Source organism: Lutra lutra, chromosome 7 (assembly GCF_902655055.1).
Source record: "Lutra lutra chromosome 7, mLutLut1.2, whole genome shotgun sequence".
Classification (NCBI taxonomy): Eukaryota; Metazoa; Chordata; class Mammalia; order Carnivora; family Mustelidae; genus Lutra; species Lutra lutra.
Window position 1 is genome coordinate 146365691 of NC_062284.1, and position 15764 is coordinate 146381454.

At 65.0% G+C, this 15764-nt stretch overlaps 1 protein-coding gene across 1 annotated transcript; it reads left to right on the forward strand.

The window, feature by feature from the left end:
• Positions 1 to 3899: 3899 nt before the first annotated feature.
• Positions 3900 to 7474, forward strand: ZBTB42 (zinc finger and BTB domain containing 42). The gene has a single exon (XM_047738657.1). The coding sequence runs from the start codon at positions 4011 to 4013 to the stop codon at positions 5277 to 5279; it is 1269 nt and encodes a 422-aa protein (XP_047594613.1). The 5' UTR covers positions 3900 to 4010; the 3' UTR covers positions 5280 to 7474.
• The last annotated feature ends 8290 nt before the right edge of the window (positions 7475 to 15764 follow it).

Here is a 15764-nt window from a genome sequence, read left to right on the forward strand (position 1 = left end):
GGGCAGGTGCCCTTTCATGGAAGACATGGCGGCTCCCCGGGCCTTGCGGGAGCCCTGCGGCCATTAGAGGAAAGGCATCTTGGCCCGGAGGCTGCACCGTGGGGGTCCGAAAGCTCCCTGCTGATCCAGGAGGCCTCCCCACAGCTCAGCATGGAGCTCTGGTGCCCACCAAGTGCCTTGAGACCCACCAGCAGCCCCATGCCCCACCCCTGCAGGCCCCGGTCCCGACTGCACCTCTGTGGGAGCCTGCCCTGTGACATGGGGGCAGCCCTGAAGGCAGGGCTGACCCTCTCCTCCTCTGGAACCCTCCTCTGGAACCTTCCCCTTAAGAACATCCGCCCTGTACCTCAGACAGAATGGCAAGATGGGGACCCAGTCCTGTCAGCCCAGCCTGGCCCACGCTGGGGCCTCTGGGGAGCCCCTCGACCAGATGTTTGCAGCCAAAACTGCTGTAGCCATCTTGGGGAGGGTGACCACCTCCCCATCCCCCCCACCCCCCCCGACCCCGCCCCCCACCGCTGGAGCTCAGGGGCCTCGAGCCCTGTCACCTTCTGCAGCTGCCAGCCATCGGGCGGGCACAGGCCAGCACCCCCAGCCGCCGGGGCTCAGCGGCAGCTGTGGGGCGGGGCCCGGGGGCAGCTCCCAGGCCAGATGGCCGCCCGGCCAGCTGCGTCCAGGGAGGCTCTGCCCGCACCACCGCAGGCGCCTCCCGTCATCCCGGTGTCCACGACCTTGTCTAGCCAGAGCGGGGATGCTGGGGGAGGGGTGGGATGGAGGGGGGTGGGCAGCTCCCAAGTGCCATTCCAGGGGCTTCTGGGACAGCCCCTCCTGGGGAATGGGGGGATGGGGACAGAGGCACTGAACTCAGGCCTTCCCACCTGAGAGGCACAGAGTGGGGGGGCCTCCCCAGCAATGACGGCCCTCCCCCTTCCTCTAGCTCACCCCTACCTGTGCGGGCCTCCCAGGCTCCCACCAGCAGTGTCCTAACCGGCTTCGGCCTGTCTCCACACCCCGCAGCCTCGGTCAGGGCCCCAAGGAGCGCTTTGTTCCACTAGCCAGGCGGGGCAGGCCAGGACACACCGCCTGCCCCAGGGCCTCACTCTGGCCTGCCTGGGGAGCTGTCTGCCCAGAGCCCCAGGACGGCTGGCCTCCCTCCTGCCTCCCTGGCTTCGGGGGCCCGACATGGGGAAATAGCCCTGGACAGGCGCCACGGAGCAGTCAGGATTTGGCTGGACCTTGCTCACAGAAGCCCCTGCATTCACTCGAGACACGTACTAAACCCCCATTTAGGGCCTAGCTGGCTTCTTCGCATGGAGGAGGCAGCGGGAAAGCCTGAGGTCATGCGCAGCCTCGGACCTGGGAGTGCTCTGTAGAAGGCTCAGGCTAAGAAAGGAGAAGGTGGGCCTGGGGGCTCTTAGTTGAGGTGTTCAGCAGAGACCAAGGTGGGAGAGGCCCACGGCCCAGGGAACAAAGACAGAAATGGGGGAGGAGCCAGGGCAGGGCCTGGGGGAACACAATGGGAACCCCGGGCCCTAAAGTTAACCTCCCACTTTGCAGATGAGGGTTTCAAGGCTCAAGGAGGTTGAGCACTGTGCCGAATTTGGGAGGGGGCAGCTGGCAGGCTTTAAGCCGGACAAGACCCCAGGGGGCCATCCCACCAGGGTTCGCTTTGACCTGACTTGAATCCAGCTTCTCCTGCTGGGAGGCCAGCCAAGGGAGTGCGGGGGTGGGGGTGGGGGACCAGCGGGAACAAACCTCCAAAGCCAGGGCAGTCTCAGCAGCTGAGTGCGGTGTGAGTTCAGGATTCCAAGGGTGCTGGCCAGATTTAGGAAAGAAAAATGCAGGATGTCCCGTCAGATGTGAACTTCAAATGAATAAGGAATAATGTTTTAGTATAAAAATGTGGCTTTCCTTCCCGCAGGCTTGAGATACCAGCTGTGCTGGGCCCTTCCTCAGGTCTCTAACCCGAGGCTTTGACTAGGACCTCTGGGTGGCTCGCACCTACCATCCCACGGGGGCCACTCCCTCCTCCTGGAGAGCTCAGCTGGAGGCCTCCCCACTCATCCTGCAGCCTGATGTCCCACCCTCTGTAATCCAGCCCCTTGGCCAGCACCTCCCCCACCCCTAGTAGATCGGGGTGGGGGGTCCTCCTCCTTCCCAGCCCAGCCTCTATCTCTGGGGATGTGTGCAGGTGGGAATTCAGGAGACTGTGGGGATTCGAATCCCGATTCAGGGACTTACTTTTTTTTTTTAAGATTTTATTTACTTATTTGACAGAGCACAAGCAGAGGGAGTAGTAGAAGGGGAGGGAGAGGGAGAAGTAGGCTTTCCGCTGAGCAGGGGACCCAATGTAGGGCTCGATCCCAGGACCCCAGGATCATGACCAGAGCCAAACGCAGACACTTAACAGACTGAGCCCCCCAGGTGCTCCCCACCCCTGGTTTAGGGATTTACTGCCCCGCTCTATGGCCTGCTTCATGGCCCTGGGCCCTTCCCTCACTAACCACCCTCCACCAGCAAACAGGGGTAATAACAAGAGCATCCAGCCTGCCGGATTGCTGGGAAGGGAAGCTGGGCAGTGGTCAGTGCCTTGTCTCTGCTCCAACAAGGGCAGCCCCTTTAGAAGAGACTGGAAGAGACTGCCAGCCAACAGTACCCCCCACCGCCGGGGCCCCAACTTCTCCAAAACCGTCTCTATTACACCTAGGTTCTTCTCTGGGCAGACCTGGGTGACACCCTGACACCTTCGGGGGCTTTCACACCTGGACCTCAGGATGCCAGCTCCACTCCTCCGCAGGGTCTCTCCCTTCCTAAACTCTTTTCCACCTGCCCTGGACTTGGGGCACTTGGGGCTCCCTCCGAGGCACTGGGCTGTCCCCCAGGTCTGCAGAAATGTGCCCTGTCCCTGGGGCTCCGGGACACAGAGCTCAGGGCACCCGGCCCCGCCCCCACAGGTGGAGCTAGGCTCTGCTGACTGCGTGGGGGTCCCCTTTTCTGGGCTCTGCCGTGGAGATCCCGCCCAGGTGTTTGGAGGAAAGTACCAGCCAAATTAATTCCAATTCAGAAAGAGGCTTTCGACGAAGAAGGGGGGGTGTCATCTTTTCAAAATTTACGATCCCCTCCATGGGTCCCCTCCTTCCTCCCACAGCCAGCGCCCCCTAAAGTGCGCCCTCGGGTGACAGCCCCAGCGCGGGCCGCAGAGGAGCGGGTCCTCGGAAGGGGTGCCGTAGCAGAGGGCGCAGTTGGGACCCCGTGGGGGGCGGTAGACACCCAGGCCGAGGCGGCAAATATCGCGAGAGAGCCCCCACCCCCGCCGCGCCTCTCACCCCCTCCCACCCCGGTGCCCCAGCTGGCGGCTCGCCGGGCCCCGGCGGGGCAAGGCGGGGCGGGCCGGGAAGGGGCGGCGAGGGTGACCTCAGCGGTTCCGCCGCTCCGGGAAGTCGCCTCGGCCCGCCCCCTCCAACCCCCGCCCCGAGTTTCGCTCTCTCCGGGGCGGGGCGAGCGGCGGGCGCGGTCTGGCCGGCCAAGTTGGAGCGCGCCCCGCCTGGCGCCCTGCCGTCCCGCGCCCTCCCCGCCGGGGCGCGCCGCCCGGAGCCCCGCGCACCGGGGCCGCACCGGGGAGGGCGCGCGGCGCGGGCGGCGGCCGGAGAGCCGGGCGGGCGGCGGAGGTGAGCGCGGGGGGCGGGCGCCGGCTCCTCCCGCCCCGCCCGCCGGCCCGCTCCGGCTCCCGCTCCCCGCGGCCGCGCTGCCATAAATGGGGCCGGCGGCGGCGGCGGCGGCGGCCGGGCGGCGGGCGGCGGGCGGCGACGCGGGCGTCGGGGGACGCGGCGGGCGGCACCCCGGAGTGAAGTTCAGGGGCGGCTCGGCGGGGGCGCGCGCAGGTTCGCGCCCCGGGACCCGCCCCCGGCCGGCGGCTTCTGTTTACTTTCGGTCGAGTTTCTCCTGCGCCCGGGCAGGTGCCGGCGGCGGGGGCGGGGGCGCCCGTCCGCGCCCGCCCGGGCCCGCGGCGCATGGAGTTCCCGGAGCACGGCGCGCGGCTGCTGGGGCGCCTGCGGCAGCAGCGCGACCAGGGCTTCCTGTGCGACTGCACCGTGCTGGTGGGCGCCGCGCGCTTCCCGGCCCACCGCGCCGTGCTGGCCGCGTGCAGCGTCTACTTCCATCTCTTCTACAGGGACCGGCCGGCGGGCAGCCGCGACGCGGTGCGGCTCAACGGCGACGTGGTCACGGCGCCCGCCTTCGGCCGCCTGCTGGACTTCATGTACGAGGGCCGCCTGGACCTGCGCAGCCTGCCGGTGGAGGACGTCCTGGCGGCCGCCAGTTACCTGCACATGTACGACGTCGTCAAGGTCTGCAAGGGCAGGCTCAGGGACAGGGGCCGCGCGCTGCACCGGGGGACCCCCGCCGCCCGGGCCGAGCCGCCGGACCAGCCCCCGCGCCCCCAGCCCGCCCGGTCCCCAGAGCTCTGCCCCGCGGCCCAGAAGGCCCAGCTGCCCCGGACTGGGGTCCACGCCCTCCCTCCGCGAGCCCCGGGCCCCCCTCCCTGGCAGGGCCCTGGAGACTCGGACCGGGCCCTGGACCTGTCACTGAAGCGGAGCCCCAGACGGGAGCCAGTCCACCCACCCTGCGTCCTCCAGACAGCCGCCTGCCGCCGGAGGCAGCCCGGCCTCCCGCCGCCGGTGAAGGACTCGCGGGACTCGCTCTCGGAACCCGAGGACCACGGCGTCCCTCGCGGCCCTCACCGCCCCCTGCAGCCCCCCTGCGCTCCTGCAGCTGAGCGCCGGGCTGTGGGCTTGGAGCCGCTGCCGACCGCTGGCGCGGGCGGCAGGGAGCTCGAGCTGGAAGCAGAGCGGGGGGCCAGTGGGGGCGAGCTGGGTCCCGGCGGGCCCCTCCGCGTCTGTCCGCTGTGCACCAAGCTGTTTCCCGGCGGCCGCGGCCTGCAGCTGCACCTCAGCGCCCACTTCCGCGAGCGGGACGGCGCCCAGGCAAGGCTGTCGCCCGACGGCGCACTGCCCACCTGCCCGCTCTGCGGGAAGACCTTCTCCTGCACCTACACGCTGAAGAGGCACGAGCGCACGCACTCGGGCGAGAAGCCCTACACGTGCACGCAGTGCGGCAAGAGCTTCCAGTACTCGCACAACCTGAGCCGCCACGCCGTGGTGCACACTCGCGAGAAGCCGCACGCCTGCCGCTGGTGCGAGCGCCGCTTCACGCAGTCCGGTGACCTCTACCGCCACGTCCGGAAATTCCACTGTGGCTTGGTCAAGTCCCTGCTGGTGTGACCTGTCCTCGTGGGGCGCGGTGTGGTGTGACCTGTCCTTGGGAGGGCGGGGGGGGGGGCACCCAGGTGGCCGCAGGGATGGAAAGCAAGGGATGGGAGCTCCAGGTGGCAGGGAGCCCCCATGCTGCAGCTCCCAGCGGAAAGGCCCCCACTGCCCTTGGACCGCAGCCCCAAACTTGGGGGCACTCAGCAGGGCTGGGGCCACCCTCTTCCACACCTTGCTCCCTCCCCCAGGCTCCAGTGGACTCCGGCTCCCAGCTGTGCCCTGACCTTGATCACTGTCTTCCTCTCCACCCCCTGAGTCAGCTCCTGGGTGGGGGGGTTGTCCCGAGGGCCCCGAGCTCCAGCCCAGCCACCATCCTTGAACCAGGAAGGAGGACGCACTTCTGCCCCCGAGGGGGGCTCTCCTGACCACCTCGCTGACTCACTAGGGCATACCTTCATGAGCTGGGCACCGGGCGTGGTAGAGAACACGCACATCACAGAAGTTGCGAGCGTGTCCAAAAAAGGGCACTTGGATGGAACAGGCCCTTCCTGGTGGGTGGCAGCAGGAGCCTTCCCGGGAGGCCCTGGGCACAGGGTGTGCAGGCAGGGACATTGAGGCACAGCTGGCATGGCTGGGCTGCAGAACCAGCCAGACGCCAAGGGGCTCCTGCGTTCCGGGTGCTGGGGCTGGAGGTGGGTCCCTGGAGCCGGTAACCCTGACCACACTGCAGGTAGCTGGGAGAGAGGAGGTCGCAGTTTGGGAACAATTCTCTTTAGATGCAGAGAGAGCTTCCCTGAGGTTGCCAGATGTCTGCCCACGGGCGATGGGCCATGCTGCTTCCCTGCCTGAGCTCGGGGTCTGGGGTGCCTCAGAGCCTCCCTTGGGTGGGGCCAGGAGGGGCCTTGAGTGTCGCAGGCTGCCACAGGGCTGCAGTGGGCCTCACCCTGAGGTCCCTGGCTTGCCCACTTGAGGTCTCCCCGGAGCGGCCAATCATTTCCAGAGCACCGAGCTGGGGGGCAGTGCTGCTCTCTACGAGGGGCCATGTTTGCAGGCTTCCCTTCCCTCCAGCGGAGCCTGGGTGCAAGCTGCCATCAAACAGGGAGGGGACAAGCACCTGCTGGGCTGGGGTCACGGCCCCCCACTGTCATCCACAGCTCCTAGACTCGAAAGACCTCTGCATTTGTAGTTGGGGGGGGGGTCACCCAGCCAGTCTTGCTGCCCGAGTCTCTGTGATTATGACAAAGGGGGAGAGGGCAGACGGGGCCTTTCCCCCACTTCCAAGAACCCCCTGGACTCCTCGGGTCCGTGGACTGGAGGCACTGAGGACAGCGTCCAGCCAAGGTTAAGTGATTTTCTCGTGTCCTGGCAACCACGTGATGTTGTATTTATTTGTCTGCCTGGTCTGGAGAGAGAGGACCGATGGCCTTCACAGCAGGTGAGCAGAGGAGCTGTCTCCCCGAGCTCCCTCTGCTCTCCCAGCATGTGGACAGCCTGCCACGTGCTGCAGCGCCTTTCCTGGTGCTCGGGGCTCCGAGGCCCTGGTCCGGCTGCAGACCAGAGCGCACTGAGGAAGGGGCCCCTGCTTGAGATCGTCCTGACCGTGGGCTTCTCCGAAAGGGCTACCTCACACTCCATGTCATGTCCTCCATGAGCAGGTTTCCGTGTGTGTGTGTGTGTGTGTGTGTGTGTGTGTGTGTGTGTCTCCAGCAAATGGTGAGGCAAGCCATGCCCACAGCCCCAGCATGCGGCAGGGAGAGGCAGCCGCCCTGGTTTTCCCCAGAGGTTCCGTGGGGGAAGAATCGGACTTTCCTCCTGACTTATCAACACTGGATTCATTGTCTTCGGCAAACAGTTACTGTGAAGTTAATGTAAAGAGAAGTGGTTAGTTTTTAATGTGACAACCCACACCGGTCCAAGGAACTCTGCGTGTCTGACGCACAAACGTGCAGATGTGTGGTAGAGGCGCACGGGTGCCGTCCGAGGGGGGCCTGCTGTGTGGGGTCCTCCTGGGCCCATCCCACCCCCTCCCCGCGGTCTCATGCTGCTCTGCCCCGGGATGGGTGACCCCCTGGGACTCAGAGGACACTGGTTTGTGTGGGACGGTTGGCTTGCGCGCACCCGCCTGCCACGGCAGTCTGGACACCAGAGCTGTCCTGTGTCCCATCATCTTCTTCATGCTGACCCTGCTAATAAAGTCTGCACCCCGTGGAGATGGCCGGGATTATTCCAGGGATGGGAGCGCGGGCATCTCCAAGTGTGTGCGGGAAGTGGGGGCACCGCTGGTTTGGGCGGGTGGGGGCAGAAGAAGCCCAGGGACAGGGGAGGGTCCTAGATGGGGAGTGGCCATGCTGGGGACCCTGTCTCAGAGGGTGCCCCGTAGAGGGGGGTGTGGGCTAGTGCAGGGCCATGGACAGGTGGCACACCCTCTTTCCTCAGGCTGCTCTCCTTGCCATGGGGGTGGGGGGCAGGACGCAGGCTGGGACCTGGTGAGGGGACTGGTTTCTTGTACAGGGGGCAATGGGGGCACCTGCTGAGCAGCCACAGGCCCTCGAGCTTGGATCGGAGGCCTCCTGGTCCACTGGTCTTGGGTCCTCCTGTCCACCTGCCTTCCGGAGGCAGCTGCAACGCCTGGGCGCCCCCACTGGTCCCCCGCATACCCTTTGCCTTTTCCTCTCCCACCACAACTCCTATGTACCCCACCTCCCTTTGGATGGGCCTAGGCCCCCAGAGGCCCAATCTGGGGAGATGTGGGCTAGAGTTGTCCCTCCTGGCCCTGCCTTCACCTGTGGGGCCCTCCTGCAACTCTAGGGAAACTAAGTGGGGTGGAGCTGGGCAGTGGCTGGGTGGGTCTGCCCCCGTGGGGGTTCTAGAGTCCTGAACCAGATCAGGCTGGTGTCAGAGCTGGCAGGTGGCCGTGGGTAGGTGTCCCAGCCCCTCTCAGCCCTCGCATGGGGACGTGGACCCGGGGCTCTCTGAGCTGTCCCTGTTTTCTCCAGGCCTGGGGCAGACGAGCAGACAGCCTCACATGTGTGTCCCAAGCCTGGTCCTGGCCAAAGTGTCCTCCAGGTAGAGCCAAAGCAGACCCAAGGGCAGGGGGCACCGTCCTTGCCAGGGGGCCCCAAAGGCAGTGCCAAGCTGACCTGGCACTGAAAAGGGCTGCTGGGCTTTGGGCTATACTTTGAGGCCTTACCAGTCCTGACCCCAAATGCAGGTAGGTCATTGCTTCTCGGAAATGGTTCCCAGCACCTTCCCTCCCCCACGAAGCCTGGCTTCCGATGAGCCTGCCTTCTGGACCAGGGCCACTGTCCTGCAGGGAGACCCTGTCACATTCTCAGTTGGGCTGGTGACTCAGCTGGCCTTCTCAGAACCAGCCAGGAGGCTGTTGCCATGCCAACCAGGCGGTGGGGGGGCTGGCGGTGGAAAGGCCTCCTTAGGGGGAGGGTCCGACCTGGGACAGGGCTGCAAGGCCGGACCCACATGCAGCTCACTGTGGGCTCCGCCACCCACACCTCTGGGGCTGGAGCCATCCAACCTGACCTGTCGACTACATGGTAAACTGAGGCACGTGGCAGGGCCTGGGGCCTCCTCCTCCCTCCTATCCCTCAGAAACCGACCCCTAAAATCTGGGCCAACTTCCAAGTGGAGGACGGAAGGCTCGGCCATGTGCACGCTGCCCAGTGGTGGGAAAGGGTGTTCCTTCCCTGGGGGCTCCCCTGCTTCTCGGCTATTTCCCAGCAAACCCCAGCGCGGAAAGCAGCCTCCACTGCTTATCACACAGCAGAGGCCCGCGGGGAGGGCCACCTTCTCCTCGTCCTGGTCCCCAGGGCGCTTCTGTTCTGCCTCAGTTTTCTCACCTGAAGAATGGGAATGTCGGCACACGCCTGCAGAGGGGCGACTGGGGGCATGCCCAGGGGACACACAGGCAGCAGCTACCAGGAGCTGGCCGCCCCTGCTGCTGCGGACCATGGCCGGTGTACCACAGTTGCCTCCCCTGGGGCCATCCCCAGCTCAGAAGAGCCCCCGTGGCCAAGGGCTTTGGCCACAGTGCCCTGCAGAGCAGGCCGAGCTCATCCTGGGAGTGCTGGGCTTGTGGGCCGTGCTGGGTTGCAGGTGACGGCAGTTTGCGGTTTGGGGACCAGCACTGTTGGGATCTGGGCCTGCGTCCTTACGGAGTCACCTGCCCCCAGCCCTCAGCCTCCCTGGCCGAGCCCCCCGCAGGGGTCCCCATGGGCACACGGGGTTTCGGGAGGAGTAGGGGATAGCTGGCCGGGGGCGGGGGTGGCAGGCACACATACCCCCAGCTTCAGCCTGGGCCTGCGGAGACGTCAGTGGGCCTGGGGCATCGCCGGAAATCCAGGGGTGCCTAGACTCACCTCCCTGATTGGAGCCAAATGGCATTGTTTTCAGCAATTTGAACGGAAGTCTGTACACAGAGAAACCCATTCCCTGCTCTGTGCTGCAGACACGGCGCCTGTCGTCGGCTGTGGGACGCAGCACCGTACTCTGGGCAGCTTTGCACCACAGACGTGTACACTCTTGAAGTTTCTGAGGCTGCAAATCCAAGGTCCCAGCATCAGCAGAGCTGGATGCTCCAGGGGCCTCTCTCCCAGGCACGTAGATGCTGTCCTGTCCCCGTGCCTGGGTCCTGCTCGCCTGCCCCCATAAGAACACCAGTCCCGGGCGGCTGGGTGGCTCAGTGGGTTAAAGCCTCTGCCTTCAGCTCAGGTCATGGTCCCAGGGTCCTGGGATCAAGGCCCGCATCGGGCTCTCTGCTCAGCGGGGAGCCTGCTTCCTCCTCTCTCTCTCTGACTGTCTCTCTGCCTACTTGTGATCTCTCTCTCTGTCAAATAAATAAATAAAATCTTTAAAAAAAAAAAAAAAAAGAACGCCAGTCCCAGGGGACTAGGGTCCCCCTAGGAACCTCGTTTTAACCCGACCGCCTCGCCTCTGTAAAGACCGTACATCCAAGTTCAGTGACCGTGCAAGGCCGACTCCGGGGAGACCCACTCTAGCCCCTCCAGCAGTCAGTGCCTCAGAAGCACACACAGGCCCAGATCGGAGCCAGTCCCCGAGGTGTTCTCCTCAGTAAGGTTTGCTGAGGATTTGGTCTCACCCTCCAACGGGCCTGGCAGCCCACGGGCCGCTGGGCACCACTACCTGCTGCCGTCCCGTGTCCAGAGCCACGGCGCAGGGAGGCCTGCCCTCGACAGGCCTGAGCCCATCCTGCCCACTCCCTCCTCAGTGGCCCGCACCTGAGTCTCACCCCCTTGCTGCTGGTGTCCCAGGGCACGAACCCTCGGCCCACTGTCCCACCGGGCTGTCCCTCCCAGCTTGGCTTCCCCTGCAGAATGCCACTCCCATCTGCCCCCCCCCCCAAGCGGAGCTGGGAAGGGACATCTCTGCCCCCCTCTGCCTCTCCCAAAATCTCTCGTGTCTTGAGGCTTGCACCCCCTATGTGTAAACCACCCTCCCATCCTCTCTCCCCTGGGCTCTGCGCCCTGAGGTCCCTTTGCTCACAGAAGCTCCAGCTCCTTTCTTTCCTCCCTGTCCAGGGTCTAAGGCCAAGGCCCTGGACACCCAACAGTTTGTGGGCAAACGCATCCAGTGGCCCTCCCTAGGCTCCATGGCCTCTCCCCCACCTCTGCACCACCACCTGCCAGGCCCGGGTCCCACAACAGCTACACCCCCTCGGGAATCTCAAGTCCAGTCCCTCCCACCCCCCTGCAGCACAAGCTCCATCTCCCCGACCCCCTGACCAAGCAGCTTCTCCATCGTGAGTCTGGGCCCGCGTGTCTGAAGCTGCCGGCCCCCCTCCCCTCCACTTGGCTCCCCTGCCCAGGCCTTGAGTCTTTGGCTGTTTCCGCCTGAGCCCTTGGGAACCCACACCTGGATGGATGCGGCCCTCCCCTCCCTGCGAGGCCTGCAGAAAAGGAGGGGCTTGGGAGGTCTGAGGGAGCCCATTCTGACGACACGCAGAAGGAGAGCGAGACCAGCCGCCCAGGGGCCTGGTGACTCCAGCCCCATGTGGGTGGGCCAAGACCCCACCACCGAGAACCACCCCGTGTTTGAGAAGACGATGTGAAGGCGCCGGAGAGCAGGTGGGTGGGTGGCAGGTGCACGAGGCACCGAGAGGCACACAGTCTCCACCGGGAGACGCCTGCGGCGGTGGCAGGTTTGGTGGACGCGTCCCAAGACACTAGGGGGCATGCGGACCAGCGCTCAGCACCCCTAGTCACTGCAGCCCCCACAGTGAGATCGCGGGACACGCCCTTGTCCAAACGGGAAGCTTGACAGCACCAGGCTGCGGGACCCACAGGGGGCGGGAACTCGGGACAGTGCACCACACCGGGGAAGGGGCGCCAGTTCCCTGTGGAGCAGCACAGACACCTGTCACGGGACCTGCCTGTTCCCCCGGAGGGCTCATCCAGGGGAGGGGAGACATGTGTCCCCACAAGGACCTTCCTCACGGTCCGTGGTAGCGATAGCCACATTCCCCGGGAGCCTGTGACAACCCAAATGTCCCCCGGCTGGAGAGGACGCGCCACGGGATGGCGTGCGACCGTGAAGGTGGGAGGCTAGCCGGACGCGACGCCAGGGACGAAGGTCCCTGATGCGAGGGACAGACAGCAGGCGGGAAGGGCGCCTGCCATGCACGGAGCTCTAGGACAGGCAGGGCAGCGTCCGGGAGAACAATCAGACATCTACCCCCGTGGCGGGGGGACGAGGGCACCTTTGGGGAGTGGCGGACAGTTCTCAGGTCTTATAGGGTGGTGTGCCACGTAGCCGTCAAGATGTGTCAAACTTCACTGTGCTTTTCCACGTGTGTACGTTTAAGAAAACAGTGAAAGGTCAAGGACAGAGCCATGGCTGGGCTGGACAGCGGGGAGCAAGCGGCTGCTGGAACCGGCGACCGGTGCAGGGAGCTACGTGCTCTGGAAACTTGCATGTGTGACACTTTCCGTGATAAAATGCCGAGAGACACCCTCCTGCTTCAGACTGGCACAGAGGACACTGTGGTCACAGCCTCCTGGGCGAGGCTGCAGGGCCTAAGCCTGGCAGGCTTGTGTCTGACTTGGTCCTGACAGAGTCTGTGGGTCCTGGATCCCCTCCCTCAGCCACCACAGCCTGGGGGCGGCAGTATGTCCCCTCCAGGGACCAAGAAGTACAAGAACGCAATTTGCGTAGCGACAGAAGTTTCTTAGAAGGTTACCAAAGAAGTAAAAGGCAACTGGGAATTTTGGTCACTCGCAGGAAGGGAACTTGGTTCCTGCCTGATGGGGTCTGGGCGGGGGTTATGGTTCATTAGGCACCAACGTACATGATTTACGTTAAACTTGAAACCCCGTCCTCTACCCCGCACCTCCAGCAAGACTTCCCACACGACTGCTTACGTCGGTCCCTTTACCTCCCGAATTCCCTGTGTCGTGTTGTCATCCTGATTCTGTCACTCAAAGACACGCCAGGGCTGCTTCCTCCGGCGTGTGCCCCCAGCACACCCCGTTCGCCCTGCCCAGGGGCTCCCATGAGCACTCATTTCTCGGGCGTTCTCCAGCGTTTCTGTAAATACGGATATTCTTTGTCCCGTGTGCCCCAGAGAGGTGCCCTACCACAGAAGCCGCGCTGAACGTTGTTGATCTTCTCTTAACAACAGACGGCAGAGACCTTCCCGCACCAGCGCGGACACGTCCCGGAGGCTGTAACCTCTGAACAGCCCCACCCATTTCACCTTGGGCTTGTGTCATCGCCTGGTCCCCGGGAGCAGACACCTGGGGGGTTCCCAGAGTGCTGCTGGTTCATGTGACACTCCAACAAATGACCGTGACTGTGCCTCGCCGGCCCGAGGAGGCCCGGGCGGACATCCTCGTGGGCAGCAGCGCTTGTGATCCCAGGAGAGCACCACCTCCACGGAGCCCACCAGTGGCTTTGCGTCCCCGCACCTGCTCCCTGCTTGCCCCCCACGGCACGTGACCACATTCCAGGATTTTCCAAAATCCGACAGGTAAGGAACCCTGTCTCTGCATGACCTTCGTCTGCATTTCTCTTATTACAGGTGACCCCGTGCTCGTGCCCAGGCTGACTCTTGGCACGCGTCTTCCGTCCATTTGCCTACTGGGCATTTCCACTCTGGTGTCAAGGGATTCGCCGTTATTTTTTGCAGCATTTTTACGGGTTTACTTCACTTACGTTCACATCCTTGATCCTTTTTAACCGGTGTGTGGTCAAGCTGTGGCTCGAACTTTCTCGTTCTTCAGAGGAGCAACTGCCTGTGCAATGTCAGCCTCGCTGACCGCCGCGCTGTGCCGTGCCTTGTGCGCTCTGCCCTCCACTGCCCTCCCCTCGTTCTCCTGTGGCACTCGACTAATTCTGCTTGTTCCTTTTCCACGGGGACGCTAGACTCAGCACATCCAGCTCAGGGGGAAAGCTGTTCACCCTGCGGTCCACTCCAGCTCCGCTCCTCCCGACCCTTCCACGCCGCTCATGACATCAGCAACCTCCAGGCTGTCTTCAGGTCACAGGCCCGGGGCCTCCATCTGGCTGTGTGTCGCTCAGCTAAGCACCCCTGGCTTCCGAGGCTCCCAGCTTCCTTCCACCCTGCTGGCCACGCTTCACCCCTGTCCCGCCTCCGCACGCACGGCTCGGCTCAGCCTCCGAGGGCCCCCATCTGCATCACTGCTGCTCCCGAAGGAGTCTCACCCTCTCCATTGTGACAAACGCCATCTCTCCCTTTTTAAGATATTTATTTTAGAGCGAGTGTGCGCAAGCGAGCACGGGAGGGGCAGGAGGAGAGAGAATCCTGAAGCAGCCCCCGCACTGAACATGAGCTGGGTCCCAGGACCCCGAGACTATGGCCTGAGCTGAAATCAAGGGTCAGCCGCTCAACGGACTGAGCCACCAGGCGCCCCTCCGCCAGAGACTGTCTCCCACGGTGCCTCCTGGGCTGATGCTGACCATGACACCCACAAGCTCTCCTGAGGGCCTTCCAGGAGCACAGGATGAGATCTGGACGTGCCCCACACACCAGTGCTCTCTCTGCCGCTCCCTTTCCAGCAACCAAGGGCCCCAGGGAGCCTGCGTTGCTTTCTCCTGCCTTACTCCCCACGCTCCACAGAAAGGGCTGGGGCTTCTGTCTGCAGCAGACCCGGGGACATCCACCTCCACTGCCGACACCCTGGTCCGAGTCACAGTCACCATCCACACGACGACCGCCCTGGTCTGCCAAGGCATCCGTCAGACCCTGCCAGCTCCCATCCCTCTCATTAGGACGTCCAGTCCCGTTCTTCTCTGGCGGACACGGCCCCGGCCTGCCCTGGCTCCCAGACCTGTCCTCAGTCTTTCTTTCCTCTCCAGGGTTTGGGGTCACCAGCCTCCAGCCAGGCCCCAGAGCTGCTGCTCGCTGTCCTGCCTGGCCTGATCGACCTCCACAGGGAGGGGGCTGGTGCCGAGGGCCTGAAGGATTGGTGGTCTGGGGACTGGGGGTGTGGGGTCTGGGGCCAGAGGACTGGGGGCCAGGCACTGGGGATGTGGGGGGCACTGGGGTGAGGTCTGGGATTTGGGGATGTGGGGGTTGGGGCCAGAGGGCTGGGATGCGGGGTTTGGGGGCGTGCAGTCTGGGGCGGAGGACTGGGGGACCCGGCACTAGGGGTGTAGGGGCCCGGGGCGGGGGCAGAGAACTGGACTTGAGATCTGAGGACTGGGGGTGTAAGGGTTTGGGGCCAGAGGACCAAGGGTCTGGGGGTGTGGGGGGCCAGAGAGCTGGGGCTGCGGGGGTTGGGGGTGTGGGTTCAGGGCCGGAGGACTGGGGGTCATGGCACTGGGGCTGCGGGGGCCTGAGGCTACATAACTGGGGTGAGGTCTGGGGATTGGGGGTGTAAAGGTTTGGGGCCAGAGGACTCCGGGTCAGGGCACCGAGGGTGTGGGGGCCGGGAGACTGAGCTGAGGTCCAGGCGTTGGGAATGTGGGGTCCAGGGCCGGACTGTGGCTCCAGGGGTTGGGGGTGTGCGGTCCGGAGGGCTGGGGGTCCCGGGATAGGGATGTGCGGTCGGGGGCGGAGGAATGGGGGTGTGGCAGCCGGAGGACTGGGGTGAGGTTGGGGGGTTGGGGTGTGGGGTCCGGGGCAGGAGCAGGGGGTCCCGGCACTGGGGGTGCGGGGTCCGGGGGTTGGGGTGCGGGGCCGGGAACCCCGCTCTTTCTCGCCCCTCCTCACTATTAGGACCGGCCGCTGGTCTTTGAAGCCACCCGGGGAGGTCTCGAGGGGACGACTCGCCCCGCCCCGCCCCCCCCAGCTGACGGGCGCGAGGAAAGGCGGGCAGCGGGAGGAAACCGCCCGCACGTCCGATCCTGGGGTCCGGGGAGCACACCCGCACAGGGCGAAGAGCCGACCCTCCGCCCGCAGCCAGCCCGGAAGTGCCGACCCGACCGCGCATGCTCGCTCCGCCTCCCGCGCGCTCTCGGGTCACAGGGGACAGCGTGCGGCCGCTCCCGGAAGTCCCCCGGGAAACG